A 16,549-nucleotide genomic window follows, 5' to 3' on the forward strand; every position below is an offset into this window, starting at 1 on the left:
CATTCTGTTGAAACGATTGAAAGGTTACATAGGCACTATTTTGGTGAACCTTATACATTTTGCAGACACTTCTATTCCTCCAGTAATGTGCCAACTAAAAAATTGGGCTGATGAGACATATATGAAAGAAGGACATTTGTTCTCTTATGTGCTGTAGCTGCCTATGTCTATGTACTGTCAAAGGCATTTGACTGTCAGATGAAGCAGCCAACCCTCTATGGTATTTAGCTTTAGCCAAGGCTGTATCTAGATCAGGGGGAACAAAATTAGAATAATTAACCAGAGTCTGAATGACTTGTTGGCTCACAAGGCTGGCCTCCAGACCTGCATCATCTTGGATCTTCTGTTGTCCATTCCTATTTAGCTCAAGACATCTTGTGAAGGTGTTTGGTACTTTTACAGCTAATGCCTTTATCCAACTCTGTGTATTCTATATCATGAATCCCAAACAGAGTTGCAGTATGCAGACTACTGACATCTTTGTAACCAGATCAGGCAGGTATCAGGTTCGCTTCCACAAGTTTTAAAGATCGTAGCTGAGCAGAATAGCCAGTGAATAGTGACACTGTGCCTGGGTTTACTCAAAGTGCTTCTTCAGCTGAGGCAATAGAAGACTTGAACCGCTAATTGTGCTTTTTACTCTGCATGGTGAACTTCAGCATCTACACGCTGAAGAAAAATATCTTTCACATTCCTGAAAAGAGTAAGTTTGCTATATGAGTGCATTCAGTTATAATGATCCTGACCCGAGAGACAGTCACTGAGGCAAAGAACTTCCCTTCCTATTTCAGGTGTATACATTACAGACATAAAATGAATATGGCCATGGGGGCATAAATTTTTAATGCTGCAAGGGTAACTCAAGAGTTCTGTCAAACGATAATGATAACTTGCATTGGAAAATGCTACTTTAAGATAAAGAGAAAACTGAAGACTTAAAAAGTGTCAGTTTTGTCATCTCGAAACCATTTTTCCCTAGTGCTGAATAAAATGCAAATATGCCCACAGGCGAGTTGCTTACCCTACAGCTGAAGTACTGCACATGGAACCAGTTGACACTTTGGTAGTTTAGCAGTTTAGACTTATAAATATGTATTTGCATTTTCAATGCTAAGCTATGTAGCTCTTACCCAGTTGTCACTGCATCAGTGAGGAAACCAGTTGAAGTTTGCTTCACTGAGGACTGTATGATATGATCAATGAGAAGGAAGGGAGTTTAATGGAAACTGAAGCATGTAAAGAGAGATAACATCTTAACACAGAGTACCTGTGCTAGGGAAAGTGTTCAACACCAAAGGACACCTTCTAGACCCCTTAATTCCTGAATCTCCTCAATAGCAGGAGCTTGGCTGAAGAGCAGGCAGGGGCTCAAAGAAACTGTTAAAATGATTTCTTCAGAGGGAAGAAGGAAAAGGCAGAGTAACTGTCTCATGTCTCTGCACTCAGGTACTGACGAATACTGTTTATTCCCCAAAAGAGGAAAGACAGAGGAAGGCATTGGATCTGGAAGCTCATGTGTGAATTAACTTTCAGGTGAAGTCATGTCTGGTTCCTGTCCTGGGGCTGCTGAGGGCATCACCAGGACTGCAGAAAGAAAATCTCTGTATCCAGTCATAATATTTAATAAAGCAACAGAAAGTAGTATGGACCACTCTGGCTTTGTTATTCATCTTTTCAAGCCAAAGGCTTCAAGCCCTAGAAAGTATGGCAAGATGAAAGGAGATTCACTGCTTATCTTATTCCATATATATTTATATAAGAAAAAAAAGAAAAAAAAAAAAAGAAAATAAATAGAAACTGGGTGAGTCAAGAGAAACAAGGATGGCAACATTGAAAGCAATACCCTGGCAAATGGATGTTGTGCCCTTGTTAAAACCAGCATGCTTAGCCACAGACCTGTGCCCCTTCTTGAAAGGAGACATGTGGTTTGGGCTGCCTAGGGCTGCACTCAAAAGCTTCTTCCTACCTGTGCAAATCTTCCCAGTCTCTCCAGTGGGTTCTTGTTCAGACATTTAACAGTATAAGGTTGTAAAACATGTCATAATACAGGGGATAGGTAAGCCATCTTAAAATCGTTGCCCTTTAAAATAAGTTTTGTTTGAACAAAGGTAATGGAAAGCTGTCTTCCCTGAAGGTAGGACAAACCACTACAGCTATAATCCCATTTCCTGGTAGCCTTTCTCCTGAGAAAGGACTATGTGGGGTTTCCATTATTGCCATGAAACTCCCCAGGTGTCTTTAAACCACCTCCATTGGTAGGGAAAGTTGGGAAGCAGACACCTTGCATTGTTTTCGAGGGTGCCATCCTGTACCCAAGCTCTTCTGCTGTGTGTCCTCTACCCCCCTCCCTTCTCTTTCTGCAGGGCTGTAGCACAAAGCTGCTACAGCGGAAGGAAATCAGTTTCCCCTTTTCCTTTTTGGACATGACCCGCATGTCCATGTTTCTTTCTTGGACATGACTTCGTGGGAGCAGCGCTCTCACAAAGACAAGAACTTTTGCCTCTGAAGACCGATGGCAGCATCATGACTTCCCAGCTTTTAAAACCAGTTTTTTCCTAAACTTAAGCTTCGAAACGCCAGCCGGGAAAGTTCGCTGGCGGCAACAACTGCCCGGGAAACGAGCACCGGCGTCAGGGGCAGGGAGCTGTCCAGCACCCCGCGGGACGGGCGGCAGCAGCGCGCAGCCGGAACCGGGGCTGCCGTACCTCGAGGACTCCCGGGTGCCCCAGCACTGCGCGGGCAGCGCCGCTCCCCGCGGAGCCGGAGGGGATATCTGTCTTCTTCCCCGCTCCCCTTCCCTTGGCTCCAAAGCTCAGAGAGGGGAGCGCAGCGCCCTGCCCTCCGTCCCCGCCGCAGCCGGCTTCGGCCGTCTGCCCTCCCGGGCGGTGCTGCCGGGGACCGCTACCCCCCCCCCCCCCCCCCCCCCCCCGGCGCCGGGGAGCGGGGCCCGGAGGCGGCTGCGGGCCGCGGGGAGCGGGACTGAGCGTGGCAGGCGGCGAGCGGGGCGGGGGCAGGCGGAGGGAGGAGGAGGAGGGGGAAAGGGCTCCGAACAACACGTGATTCCCGCGGAGCAGCGAGGGAGCCGGGGGAGGGGAAGCGAGGGCGGGCGGCCGAGGCAGAGGAGGGCAGCAGCCGCCGCCGCCGCTTTAAATCCTCCCGGCGCGGAGCCGCGCAGCACCCGCTGCTCCCACGGCACGGCGCGGCGAAGCGCGGAGCCGGGCAGCGGCGCGGGCTGTGCCTCCCGCCCAGGGGCACCCGCGGCCATGCGAGGCGGCCGTCCCTGCGGCCGCAGGGCTCGGAGCTGCCCCCCGCGGCTGCCCGCCGCCCCGCGCTGAGCAGAGCCGCCGCCGCCGCCGCCGCCGCCCCGCGGCACCATGTCCCGGCGCAAGATCTCCTCGGAGTCCTTCAGCTCGCTGGGCTCGGACTGCCCGGAGACCAGCCCTGAGGAGGAGGGCGAGTGTCCCCTGTCCCGCCTCTGCTGGAACGGCAGCCGCAGCCCCCCCGGCCACCCCGACACCCCCTTCGCCTCCGCCGCCACCGCCGCAGCCGCCGCCGCCGCGGCCAGCGCCGGGGCTCGCCGCGCTCTTCGCCGGCGGCGGGTCAACCTGGACTCGCTGGGCGAGAGCATCCGCCGGCTAACGGCCCCCGCGGTGAGTGCCTCGCGCCCGGCTCCGTCCCGGTCCCCCCTGCTGCCGGCGGCAGCTCCGGGGGTCCGGCGTGCGTCGGGGCAGAGGCGGCGGTGCCCGCGCCCTCCTGCCGGCCGGCCCCGCAAACCTGCGGGAGTGACGATCTCGGCAGCCCGGTGCTGGAAATCGGGTCGGGAGGCACAAATACGCGCGCTGCCGGTTTAGCTGGGTTTATGGTTTCCGCCGAGTTTCTAAATTACAGCAGTAAAATCATGAAGTGCTTATCTCTATCTGGCGCTAGCAACATTTTCGTATAAAAAGTTACATCTCTGTGATACATGGCATGCACGTTCTTCCTGCAGCGTAGGGGAGATGTCAACTTCTTGCATTCGGAGGGTTTTTCTGTATTCAATAGAGGAGAAAAAAAAGTTTCGACTTTTTGTTCAGAAATATTTCAGCAACAGATTTCTCTGTGCCTCCCAGATGTGCTGGCATTCTGAGAGATCAGTGTATCCACAATGTAGTTTGAAATCTGTGAACTAACGATTCTCTGGGTAGCTACACCTGTATTTGAGAATCAGTGAAGCATTGCGTATTCTGAAAGAAGTGAATTTGGGTAGGACCCGTAATGTACGCTTGTATCACTCTATGACTGAAATGAGTGGCTCAGGAGTTCTGGTAGATTAATGTAAAACAGGAGGTCCTTCTCCAGCCTTTCTGTTATGATTGTGCTACGCCTCTGTAAATGCCTCTATGACCATCACTACATTTTCCTCATAAAGTTTCAGCTGCACCTGAATGTTTCTTTGGTCTCTGAGATATTTTAATGTGTTTAGGTATAAAACATTAACGGCAACAAGTAGTCTTGATCTGTAAACCAGTTGCTATCGTGGCATTGGATCATCTTTTTGCCTGGTGTTGTCCAGCTTTGGAAATTAAGAGTCTCCTCACTATCAGCTGTCACTTTGCTTTGGTTTTAAGGATCTCTTTTTTGGGGTGTTTCTTAACCTGTTTGGATAGGAGTAGACAAGCTGCTTAATGGGAGAAGTTAGCAGAGCATTACATAGCTAATGGTCGTCCAGCTTTAGTGAGGACTTTTCTTTCCCATTGTTTTTTTCCCTCGGCACTGGGAATCTGGTCTTGTAATGCTAGTATTAATAGATGATATCTCAGGTGACCCGTCTTGTTTTAGTACAAAAGAAAAAAAAAAAAGAAGCTATTTAATTTTATAATAATGCAACAGTATAATTAGAGCATGTGTTACCCAAAATATTAGCATTATTCTGAAGTAGCTCAGTGCAGTATTTTTAGATAACCTCAGTATTTGTATTTTCTCAGCTTTGACTGTTACCACCTGTATTAAGTTGCTATAAAAGACAATTACAGTTTTCCAGCTTTGATGGATCGTTGAATGTGTTTTCAAAATAAGCATGCTCTTTGAATTAAAAGACAAGGAAAACTTTGGTAGCTCTTACAGTCCTCTTTCTTCCCTGCTCTCAGAGAAATTCCATTTAAGAATGCAAAAATTTCATCCAGCCTGGTTTTGATATCCCAAACAACAGCTTCCATGGTTTCCTTGGAAGCTAATTATAGCAATCCTTATTGCTGAACAACTGTGTTCTTTTTAAATTTTAATGTGATACATATTGCTTAAAATTTCCCTTTTTATCTTGGCATCGTAACTGGTGCTTCACTCTCATCTTACACATTTTGGCATAAATTAATGTGATTAAGTCTAAAAGTCATGTTGTCACAGTCCTGCTACACAAAGAGAATCAGTCTGCTGTCTTTTCATTTTTCACTCTGATAAATCACTGCTCAGGTGCATTATTATTTTGGTGCATCCTTTTTTTACTAAGAATCTGTTCTGTGATACGGAATAGATGCCTTCTTGCAACAAGTCAAGTTACCATATGTCTAGTGCTTTGATATTTTTTGCATATCTGCTAATACAAATCAGAAATAACTTTAATCGAAAATAAAAAAAAATAATACTTTGCCTATAAAATTAGTGTCAAATGGGACTCATTTCCATTATTTGTGAAATTGAAAGGCAAGCCTGAAGGTTGCATTGACATGTTCCTTCTGAACAAAAAAACTTTAATTATATCTTCATTCTATGATGCTACAGATATAGGTCTCCAGTAACTATATAGACATGCATATATGTACACAGGAGTGTGTGTGAAGGTATATACTACCTATATTGCCTGCAATGGCTGCAGGCAGCAATGCAGCAGCAATTTGTCCCCACGCCAGTGCTGAACACTTTCAAAGTTGAAGGATGCTACAGGTTCTTTAGCCTTAATTTTGTGCTTTCCTTCAGCAACAGCTAGGATTGAAATACTGGCGAAAATACTTTTTGTGTGTTTTCACCAAGGAAAATTTCTGTGTGTGTGTTTAACACTCCTGTGGCATGCAGAGAGATATCTGGGCTGGTGGTGTTTCAGTGTGGCAGTAGCAGGGGCTACCAGGAGCTGCTCTAGGGATGTGGGGAGCTGTGAACTGAGCAGAAGGAGTGCCCAAAGTGTGAAGGAACTGAGCAAGAGAGACATCCATGGGGCAGAATGGCGAGAAAGCTGTGCAAGCAGGCTAGGCCTGATGAGTGGTAGTGCACAAATATGTATGAAAATATTAATGTCTTCAGCACGATGAATTCATGAGTTAGTACAACTGTACTAATCATCAATGAAAAGTAATTCTGTAGAGTAATATGCAGTAATGCAGTATTTGAGGTGTCTTATACTAAAACAGTGAAAAGAAGTTACTGCATTTTGTGAGTATTTTGCACAAATATTACTTTTTCTGGAACTGTGGACAAAACCTGAAAAGTGAACCTTGCTGTGTTGCAGCATTGAATCCAGCCCCTTCTGCTTACTTGCAGAGAACAGCTTCTAGCACTTTCCAGCACACATGATTTTCCAACTTTTCCCTTAAACACCTCTTTAGAGATTTTTCCTGCAGTTGTTATATTAGAGGATGTCAGGCCCTGATCCTCAATCAGCACAGGGTCATTTTATGTTCCTGTGGGTTTGTAAATGTTCCCTGATGTGACTGAATGATTGAAGGTTGGACACTGTTCATCTGGAGCTTGCTTAGCCCAACCCTTCTCTTTCTTAACAGCCAGAACCAGAAGGCTAGTTCCTATAGGGCTCAACTCCGACCAAAACAGCCCCATATTTTGTGGAAAAGCATGTGATGATGAGGAGGGTGAGCAGACCTCCACATGTACCCTACTGCTGGCATTTGTGTTTGCTGGGGAGGGTCCGGGAAGCAGGGTGTGCTGGGCTGGGAGGCAGAGCAGTGGTGATGCAAGAAGAGAGGCAACTCTTAGTCACAGCCACACTCAACAAACTAACCATGTGTATGCTTAACATCACATTGAGCTGCTGCCCCGTTGGCCCCTGAAGTACCATTTTGCTGAATAAGCAGGAGCACCGGTAGCAGGAGGGTTGAGGGTCTCCCAGGAGCAGGGCATAGCCAGGTGCTGCGGTCCAAAGGGTCAGGGACACTGTGCCAAGCCATAGTGTGCTCGGCATCTGAGTGTGAAGATAATGTTTTGTGGCACCAAACTTAGTTACTCAGTGCCATAACGCCGGCATTGCACACACTCAGCTCTTGTGACTCCTTTAGCTCACAAGATCACAGACAATGGTGCTCCATGCTTATTGCTCGTGTCTGGCTCTGCCTTCTCACAGCCCTTCATCCCTGTGATGTTCCCACAAAGCTGAGCCTGTAAGTGCATAGGCAGCTCCTATCCACTCTAGCATGTTCCTAAATCATGTTCCTGATTGGGCACAGATGTCCCTTCTGTCCTCCTTCATCTGAAAGACCATCAAAGAGTCTTTGGTTATGTTGTCAATCAAATAAATCTGGAGCTAGATCCTGCTGCTGTCAAAATAAACAGGTGCTCTTCTCACTGGGCTGGGTTTAGTGTTTTTGGAGATAAATACTAAAATAATTATATGTACATCACAAGCAAATTTAATGATAAATTTTTCTTTTAATTCCAGCTTTGTTGTTGTGTTCCACTTGAAAGGATGAGTTTTACACCCACAGTGATAGAAAATTTGATTAATTATAACTAAAGATGATGACAGTATATGCTATTCCTTATCAGCATATTTTTTTCTGTCTTTAAGAGCTCTACTGTATAGGAATGATATCCTGGCATCTATGGCCACAGTTTTATTCTTTAGTGTCTTGCAGCAATTTTCACATTTGCTCCAGTTCTATCTTGACTTGTATCCAATACCAGGCTGAAAATAGAATCAAAATTAGGGAAAAAAAGAAAAAAAAGTCACTGATTTGAACAGTCAAATACTCTGCTCCCATCTAAGGGGCATGGACTACCCTGAAGGAGCTGCAAGTGACTGGGCATGCATTCAGAGGAGATTGTGTCCCCCTGAGTGCTGTACTGATCATTCTGGAAAGAGAATTACAACATCACACAGCGTTAAACTGACTTACATTTCCGTTTGATTTTCTGAATGGCCTATGTAGCTCATCACTTGAACTAGAAACATTAAGTGAAAATTGCTTCTAATATACTTTTCTGTTCATTCAGAATTATTCCTGCTATTTTTTAAAGGCCCAGTTGGAGACAAATTAAAGTAAGAACATTTTTTCCCCTGTTTAATTTACAAAGCTGCTACTGGCTGCCAAATAGTTTGAATTTAAGAACTGTGTTATTGAATACAACCTTTTCCCTGACAGTGGAAGAAAAGCGAACCTGAAGACAGTCACTTAGGTTAGCGTGTAGGCTATTATTTATGTCACAGGACTGCTGTAACTTTAAATTGTTTAATTGCAAGTGAATTTTCCAGTGAGCTCTGGTGCGGTTTTGGCAGAGAAGTTGCAATATAGCAGCTCAGATTGGACTTGGCTCTATCATAAACCTCTACCACTTACTCTTGAGGGATAGCTACTCTTTTTAGTAGCGATAACAAATTGTTGCCACTAGCAAGAGAAGTAACAAATTGATTTTACATGAGATTTTGTAAACATTTTGCACAAGTATTCTGAGCTCCTTATGACTCACATCAACCCATCAGGTATATGTCAGTTCTACTATTGTAGGAATAACTTCTGGCTATCTTGCTGATAAAGTATAATAAAATCAGACTTTTGCTGAGTATCTTTCAACTTAACAGAGAGAAAAACCATTTATACACAAGGTCACACAAGCAGTCCACAGACAGTCAATCTGCTGTTTCATACCTTGGAACAGAGCTGTTTAAGGTGTCTTAAACAGGAAAATTCTGGAAAATGTTATCAGTATGAGCACTATGGTGGGCTTTGATTGTTTGTCTTGTTTGGTAGTTTGACATCTCATTTAACCTCAGCAAATGAAATATTAAACAGTTAAGCTGCACCCAACAGCCTGCAGCCACTTTATTTACCCTGATGAAATTTTATTTAAGGTGAGTTTATTTGACATTTAGTGCTTAGAGCAAACAGTAGAGAAAGACATTGTAAAGTAGGAGGGAATGTTATAATCATCAGTATATGCCCTAATAGCAGCGTGCAGTCATGGCTACATCACTGTCAGGGTGAATGTCTTTCATTTGCAGCTGCTTGAGCAAAGACAGTTTCCACTTTGCAGCGGTCCAGTATAGTCCTGGGGAAACTGTAATGTTAACACAGAGGAAATCCCTCTCTTTCCTTCTAACTCTTGTGCTAATGTTAAAGGCTGTTATAAAATGCTTTGAGTAAACAAAATTGTTCCATCTCATATCCAAATTCTTTCTAGACATGTCTGCTTGCTAACTCTCAAACTGTAAGTTTCAAAATGAAGATTAAAAAATCTGTGGTTTGTCTATAGGTCTCAAGGGATAAGCAACTTTGCAGCTCTGCATATGAAATTAGGTTCAGTCATACTGAGAAAATTGGTTATTTTCTATCCCAGAAGAATAAATTCCTTGTGAAGGACTGACGTGTAAAGCCTTTCATTTCCTATCTGTCTGCTATAGTAGCACCGATGATTTTATGTAGTAGATGTGAGTTGCATCAAAACATGAGCAGGTAGCATTAGCAATAGATCATCTATTATATTCTCACATACTGAATAGATTCTTTCTGCAGCGCGGACAATATCTTCTATCCATTTTAGACATGGTGAAATTCAAAGATGAACAAAGTGATCTCAGCCAGTATTATAATGGATAGCACCCTGAGATATTTATCCATTGCTTTCAATGAGTTAGACTAGATAATGTAATAGTCAATTTCTATCCATAATGTCTGATTCTTCTCATTGAAAGGCATCTGGGGATGCAGGAGTTACAATTTCTAATTATTATTTAGTTCTGCTTTATTTCTTCAGTGTTTGCATTGTTCTAGCCATAAAATAATATGGGATAAAATTCTTAGTTTTAATGTTAAATAAATTAAGGCATTTTCTGTGATGTGCACAAGTATATACTCTGAGGAGTACCCCAGTTTACTTAAACTGAGGAGCAAAATGGTTTCAGGTTTAGGTGGTGCTGAGCTCAGGTATTAAACCCTTGCCTGGACCTGTCTGGATCATTGTGAGCTGTTGCAAGGCAGCCTGTTTTGCCTCCAGCTGTCAGGCATCCTGCTCTGGATCCCCAAACAGTCCCCTCCTGGGGATTCTGCGTCTTCTGCATCTCACCCAAATCTGGCACTAGTCATGGTCTGCAAGCAGTTGGTGCTTTTGTCTAAAGCACAAACTTCTGGAATCAGGAAGCTGGTTTATATGAAGAAAAATACATTTTTAGCTTATACAGTTACAGAGAAAAGAAGGACTGCACCCTAAAGGTTCAGAAACTAGAGAGTAAAAAACATTTATTTTCCTGATATTATCAAAAGCACTATTAAACCCCAAAATAGTTTTTTTAAAAGATTTTTGTAATTTTCATTTTATTATGTTGGGGATCTGCTTCTGCATTTCTGATTTATGTCTGTGCCTTTTCATACCATTCTTCAGCTATTGGGAGGGGCACAGGGAAGGATCCTGGCTGTGCAGGGTCTGCAAGGACCTGCTAGGTAGCCTTCTTTCTTTCTCCATCATCAGAAAATTCTCAGATGCCAAAGGAGCCTTCTTTTCCTTTCAGTTCTTCTTTTCCCTAGTTGTATCAATTTCAGTGCTTATCTCCCCACTCCTGGCATTTGGGAATGTGATAACTCTTTACCTTCAGCTGGATCCTTTGTTTACAGCCATTAACACCATTATTTTGGTGACCAGAAGGACAGGGGAAGAACAGTTTTCCACTGCTTTCATGATCATGGGGTAAATATTAAAAAACCCCAGACTGGATGTGAAAATGACTATTTTTGCCAGTTATCTCTTCTGGATGAACCAGGTGCACACCTACTCATGTGTGCTTAGAGATCTGTAATCACCCGTGCAGAAAGACTTGACTAAAATTGTTTCTGCAATATGGAAAAAATAACGTTACTCATTAGTGAATGATCACCAGCAGTGAAGCTGGCAATTAAAGTCTTGCACATCTGCCGAGTTAGTGATTGAACACTACAGGTTTGAAACATGTAAAACTTTCAGCATCAAAGTGCTGATATGGCTGAGGTCTGTGGTAATGTGTGTCTGCCATATGCAGAAGTGTGGGTTCTTCTAGGAAGGACTTTGCTGCTCCCCAGGGCACAAGAGTCTGGAGGAGCCCCCTGACTCAACGGACTTCCGCAAAGAAACTGTGACAGAAGCAAAGTGGTTTCTTGCTGAGCCTATTACGCTCTTCAGTGCTTCAACTTCCATGTTTAACATTTTAAGCATTCGATTTTTCATGAGCCTGGCTGCTGAAGCACTTCTGAGGCTCAGCTAGGAGCCACTTAGCTTTCCTCGAAGGTCTTTGAAGCCTTGTTAGGGTTAAGGAGAAGCTGTCTATGTACCTGGCTGCTCTCTTGGCTCAGACCTTCCTGTTCTGTATAGTCCCCTTGTTTTCTAATTCTATTTGGTTACCTTAGGATGCAGAAGGAATGGGATGGAATATTTGAAACTGCATTTATGCAAATTTAGACTGAGTCATCTAGGACACTGTGTGCTGGTCTGCCACCTCTGGGTGGGGTTTGTCTGTCTTTACTTAAATATTTAACAGATGTCTAAGTCTAAAGCAATCACTCAACATATTTTCTAGACAAAAGAAAGAAATGGGTATTTCTAAAGACTGAGTCTTCAGACATGTGTTACATACCAACCATAGTATGAAATGAATCACTTTGGGTGCCTACAGTTGGGCAGATGAGCCCTACCATTTATTTCTGAAGGAGTTGCCATCAAATGAAAGACATTCCAGAAACAACAGAGAATGGCTAGGGAATCGGCTTAAATCTCTGTCCTTTGAGAAGATTGGAAAGCTTACTTTAGATTGCTTTAGGAAAGACATTTACAACAAAGGACACAATTAAGGTGGAAGTCCCCGTCTCTTTGTCTCTAAAACTGGCAGCAATGAAGTTAAAAGTTGGGAAAATTAAACTTAAACAAAAAACCAAAGCCAAATCCCCCAAAATCCCCAAAATTGTACACAGTGTTTAAACTGGAATCCATTTTCAAAGGAAGTTGTCTGAATAAAAAAAAAAAAGAAAGAATATTTTTAGTTCATTTAGACAAGTATCTTCATAAAGATTTTCTCCAATTAGTCATAAAAGTGCTTTTAAAGAGCTATTATTCCTCTAGCTTCAGGTCTCGAAACCAGTTTCACACTACTGGAGAACAGAGTGAGATCTAACAAGAAGGGCAGATTTCTCCATGAGTGCATCCTGCAAACAGCAGTGGCTGGTGGAATAACAGTCACTGCCATGGCAGGGCTGTGACTGTCAGGGATGCTGCCTGCTGGTATGCAACAACAGCGTGCTCTGCTTACAGCATTGAGGTGCCACGTGAAAGAGCTGTGGTAGACGGTGAGCAGGTTGTACACATCAGGGAGGGTGGACAGGTCTTTCCAGATGCCTTGCCCCATGTTGAAAGGAAGGAGAGAAAAATAGAGATAACCCTTGAGGGTGAAGGGTATAAACTTCTGAGATGGAGAAGGCTGGAAGTTCGTTACTTCTGACAACACAACTAAGGCCCCTTTTCCACCAGTGGTTCACCAGTTACACTGCCCTGGAAATAAGTGGGAGAAGTGACCTCCCTTGTGATGACGCATCAGAGCCATCTAAGCCTCAACCCTTAGAGGCTTCAAGAAAAGGAGGGTGGTAGGTATCAGAAGCTTTCTCCTAAAGAGACAGAGGCACTCATTCACCAGCCTGACTTGCTGCCTCAGGAGGTTTGTTGCTTGCCAAGAGCTCAGACATTGCGTTGCGAAGAAGCTGCCAAAGCTTGTTTGTCTCTTGGACTATGACCCCTGCTGCTCATGCATTATGGGCACCAGTGATACAGCCAGGGGAGACCTTGAGATAACTGTCTCAGTGGATGGAGGGATGTTGTCTACCATGACTCTAGAAAAGTCTGTCATGGTCGCCCATAGTGTCATTAGAGCCAGATTCGTGAGATATGGACTGCTTAAGGGGGTGATGTGTGTAGAATATTGACTAGACCTGATGGCTCAAAAGGTGGCCATCAGAGTCACAAAGTTTGAATTAGCAACTAGTTACCTCTGCATATGCCTCAGGGATTGTTAACGGGTGCCAGCAGAAGATGGCCAGGATGGTCAGGGGACGGAGCACCTGACATCTGAGGAGAGGCTGGGGGTGCTGTGTCTGTTCAGCTTTTACGAAAATACAGTTTTGGGGGTATCTTAATGTAATCTACACCCACCTAATCAGGGTGTATAGAGAAGATGGATCCAGACTTTTCACAGAGGTGCAGAATTGCATTGCGCAGGAAAGACCTCCAGAAGTTCCATCAAACCTGTATGATTCAATGATTTGGTGATGTGTTACTAATGTGACACATTAGGATTAGCCATGGCATAATGTCTGGCTTCTGAATTAATTCAGGGAAGTCCTATGGCCTCTGCCATGCAAGAGATCAGTCTGAATATCTCCAGTGTTCCCTTCTACCTTGTATACCATCATTGCAAACAGAGTTTGGATATGATTTGATGTAGCAATTCTTGGATTAATTTACAGTTAACTATAGCAATATTCATAGAATCATAGAATCATAGAATAATTAGGGTTGGAAAGGACCTTAAGATCATCTAGTTCCAACCCCCCTGCCATGGGCAGGGACACCTCACACTAAACCATCTCACCCAAAGCTCTGTCCAACCTGGTCTTGAACAGTGCCAGGGATGGAGCATTCACAACCTCCCTGGGCAGCCCATTCCAGTGCCTCACCACCCTAACAAGAAAGAATTTCCTCCTTATAGCCAATCTAAACTTCCCCTGTTTAAGTTTTAACCTGTTACCCCTTGTCCTGTCACTACAGTCCCTAATGAAGAGTCCCTCCCCAGCATGCCTATAGGCCCTTCAGATACTGGAAGGCTGCTATCAGGTCTCCACGCAGCCTTCTCTTCTCCAGGCTGAACAGCCCCAACTTTCTCAGCCTGTCTTCATACGGGAGGTGCTCCAGTCCCCTGATCATCCTTGTGGCCCTTCTCTGGACTTGTTCCAACAGTTCCATGTCCTTTTTATGTTGAGAACACCAGAACTGCACACAATACTCCAGGTGAGGTCTCACAAGAGCAGAGTAGAGGGGCAGGATCACCTCCTTTGACCTGCTGGTCACGCTCCTTTTGATGCAGTCCAGGATACGGTTGGCTTTCTGGGCTGTGAGCGGACACTGAAGCTGGCTCATGTTCATTTTCTCATCAACCAACAGCCCCAAGTCCTTCTCCACAGGGCTGCTCTGAATCTCTTCTCTGCCCAGCCTGTAGCTGTGCCTGGGATTGCTCCCACCCAGCTGTAAGACCTTGCACGTGGCATGGTTAAACTTCGTGAGGTTGACATCAGCCCACCTCACAAACATGTCAAGGTCCCTCTGGATGGCATTCCTTCCCTCCAGAGTATCAACCGAACCACACAGCTTGGTGTCATCTGCAAACTTGCTGAGGACGCACTCAATCCCACTGCCCATGTCAGCTACGAAGATGTTGGCATGTCACAATTTGATTTGCCCTTAGAAACATTGAGCTGATGTGACTATTCCTTTTGTAATGCATACCAAATATTAGTAAATCATTATAATCAAAATGAGTTGGTAACATTTACTCGTTTAGGCAGCAGTTGTTATTTTCTATTTATATTAAGTCTTTCACTGTAAGTGGTCATGAGGCTTTAAAACCTCTCCAGTAAATAAGTGCCACTGGTACCTGTGTAGCACACTTATATAGCAGGGGGGAAAGTTGTTGTAAGCTATCTTTTAGCTCCCTGAACAGCAGAATTATTCTTCTTGGAAAGGTTGTGTGTTTCATGCTACTAGGATGTAGTTTAGCTGTTTTCCTCCATCCAGTCTTGCCCCTGGATGAAGAAAAGAGGTGGAAATGTTTTCCTGCTCACCTTCTCTCTCATGGGCAATGCATAGTCCGTAATGGGAGAAGTGGTACAGCAAAGTACTCTTGTATGCAGCTATGAGCAGGTGTCATATCTCGTCTTGGTTTTGGTTAGTCATGGCCATAGTTACAGAATTGCATCTGCAGCAAAATGACATTCACCACAGATGAAATACAGCAAACTGAAAAGGTGAGTGCAGTGGCTTTTGAACTGTGCACAGTGACATGCCGTCATAATTCTTGTCAGAAGTGAAGAAAGACTTTGTGACTCCTCAGGTCAGTTTTCATACTGGCTGAGAGCACATTGCATAGAGCTCTGTTTATGACCAGTGTTTTAATCATAAATCCTATTTCTTGTCTGCACTTCGTTTCTAAGATTTGATAGGAGATAGCAGTGAAAAGGGGTATGAGTTCATGGGGTAAAATTGTCTCAAAACAGCTGGCAGCTGATTTAGCTTTCAGAAGAGGGAGTTAACATGGAGTATTTTTTATGCTTTCATTCAGCGCTGCAGGAGGAGGGAGGTCTACGGAGAAGGGAGGTCTACTGATGATGTAAGCTCAGGGTTTGGGTTGCTTGTATGGTCAAATCCTGAGATAATCAAAACGATTATTCCCTGGGTAAGGAGTGCAACATCTGTGTGTCAGGCAAAGACAGTCCTTGGAAGATTTCTCAGGTATTGTAAGCTCCAAAACTGCCTGAGAAGATAAAACGCTATTTATTTTCTCTCTGCTGTGGTAGCAGGCATTTCTGCCTTCCATACTCATGCTGTAAAGGGAGAGCCAGAAGGGAGATTTAATTTAACAATCAAACATTTCTACCGTTACCTATTTCATGTCAGAGGAGTTGCTGGTGAAGTACTAATGTCCTGTGTGTAGAGAGTGGGGCTGAGGAAAATGCTGTATGGAGATGGGAGATGGCAGCTCTATGGACCTCTTTGCTTAATGCCATTTGGATTTTCTTCATTGCTAGTGAGGGAAGAGGCATCTTTTCTATATATGTGAAGGCCGGATTTTTCTGCCTGCTGAGAGCAGGAAAGCTGCTGAATCTCTTTTAGTAGCCCATCAGGCCTAAGGGCTTCAACACCGCCTGTATCACTGAGAAGGGAGATAGACATGATGGTTTCAGTCATATGGTGTTTCCACTGTGTTTTCCAAGAGAACGTGTAACTTTCAATGCCTTTTAGCACATGAAACTTAGCTCCCACAGGGAAGAGAAGTATTTATCTGATACAGAATTAGAGAAAAAACCCAGTAACTCTTTCTTATATTTTTGTTCATATAGTTATAGAATGGTTTGGGTTGGAAGGGGCCTTTAAAGTTCGTCTAGTCCTAGCCCCTCCCCACAGGCAGGGACACTTTCCACTAGACCAGGTTGCTCCAAGCCCCGTCCAACCTGGCCTTGAACACTGCCAGGGATGGGGCAGCCACAGCTTCTCTGGGCAACCCTGTACAAGCACCTCACCACCCTCACAGTGAAAAATTCCTTTCTTATATCTAGTCTAAATCTACCCT

At 44.4% G+C, this 16,549-nt stretch overlaps 1 protein-coding gene across 1 annotated transcript in view; it reads left to right on the forward strand.

Annotated features, from left to right (window-relative positions):
- The first annotated feature begins 3,355 nt into the window (after nucleotides 1-3,355).
- GUCY1A2 (guanylate cyclase 1 soluble subunit alpha 2) overlaps nucleotides 3,356-16,549 on the forward strand; it is a 147,684-nt gene continuing 134,490 nt past the window's right edge. The window contains exon 1 of the mRNA XM_057399738.1: nucleotides 3,356-3,650. Within this exon, the coding sequence (XP_057255721.1) occupies nucleotides 3,375-3,650 (276 nt within the window). The 5' untranslated portion in view covers nucleotides 3,356-3,374. The remainder of the gene's footprint in view (nucleotides 3,651-16,549) is intronic.

The sequence above is a fragment of the Pezoporus wallicus genome, unplaced genomic scaffold (genome assembly GCF_028554395.1).
Source record: "Pezoporus wallicus isolate ANWC-B61680 ecotype Strahan unplaced genomic scaffold, APGP_CSIRO_Pwel_v1 scaffold_6446, whole genome shotgun sequence".
In the NCBI taxonomy this organism is placed as follows: domain Eukaryota; kingdom Metazoa; phylum Chordata; class Aves; order Psittaciformes; family Psittacidae; genus Pezoporus; species Pezoporus wallicus.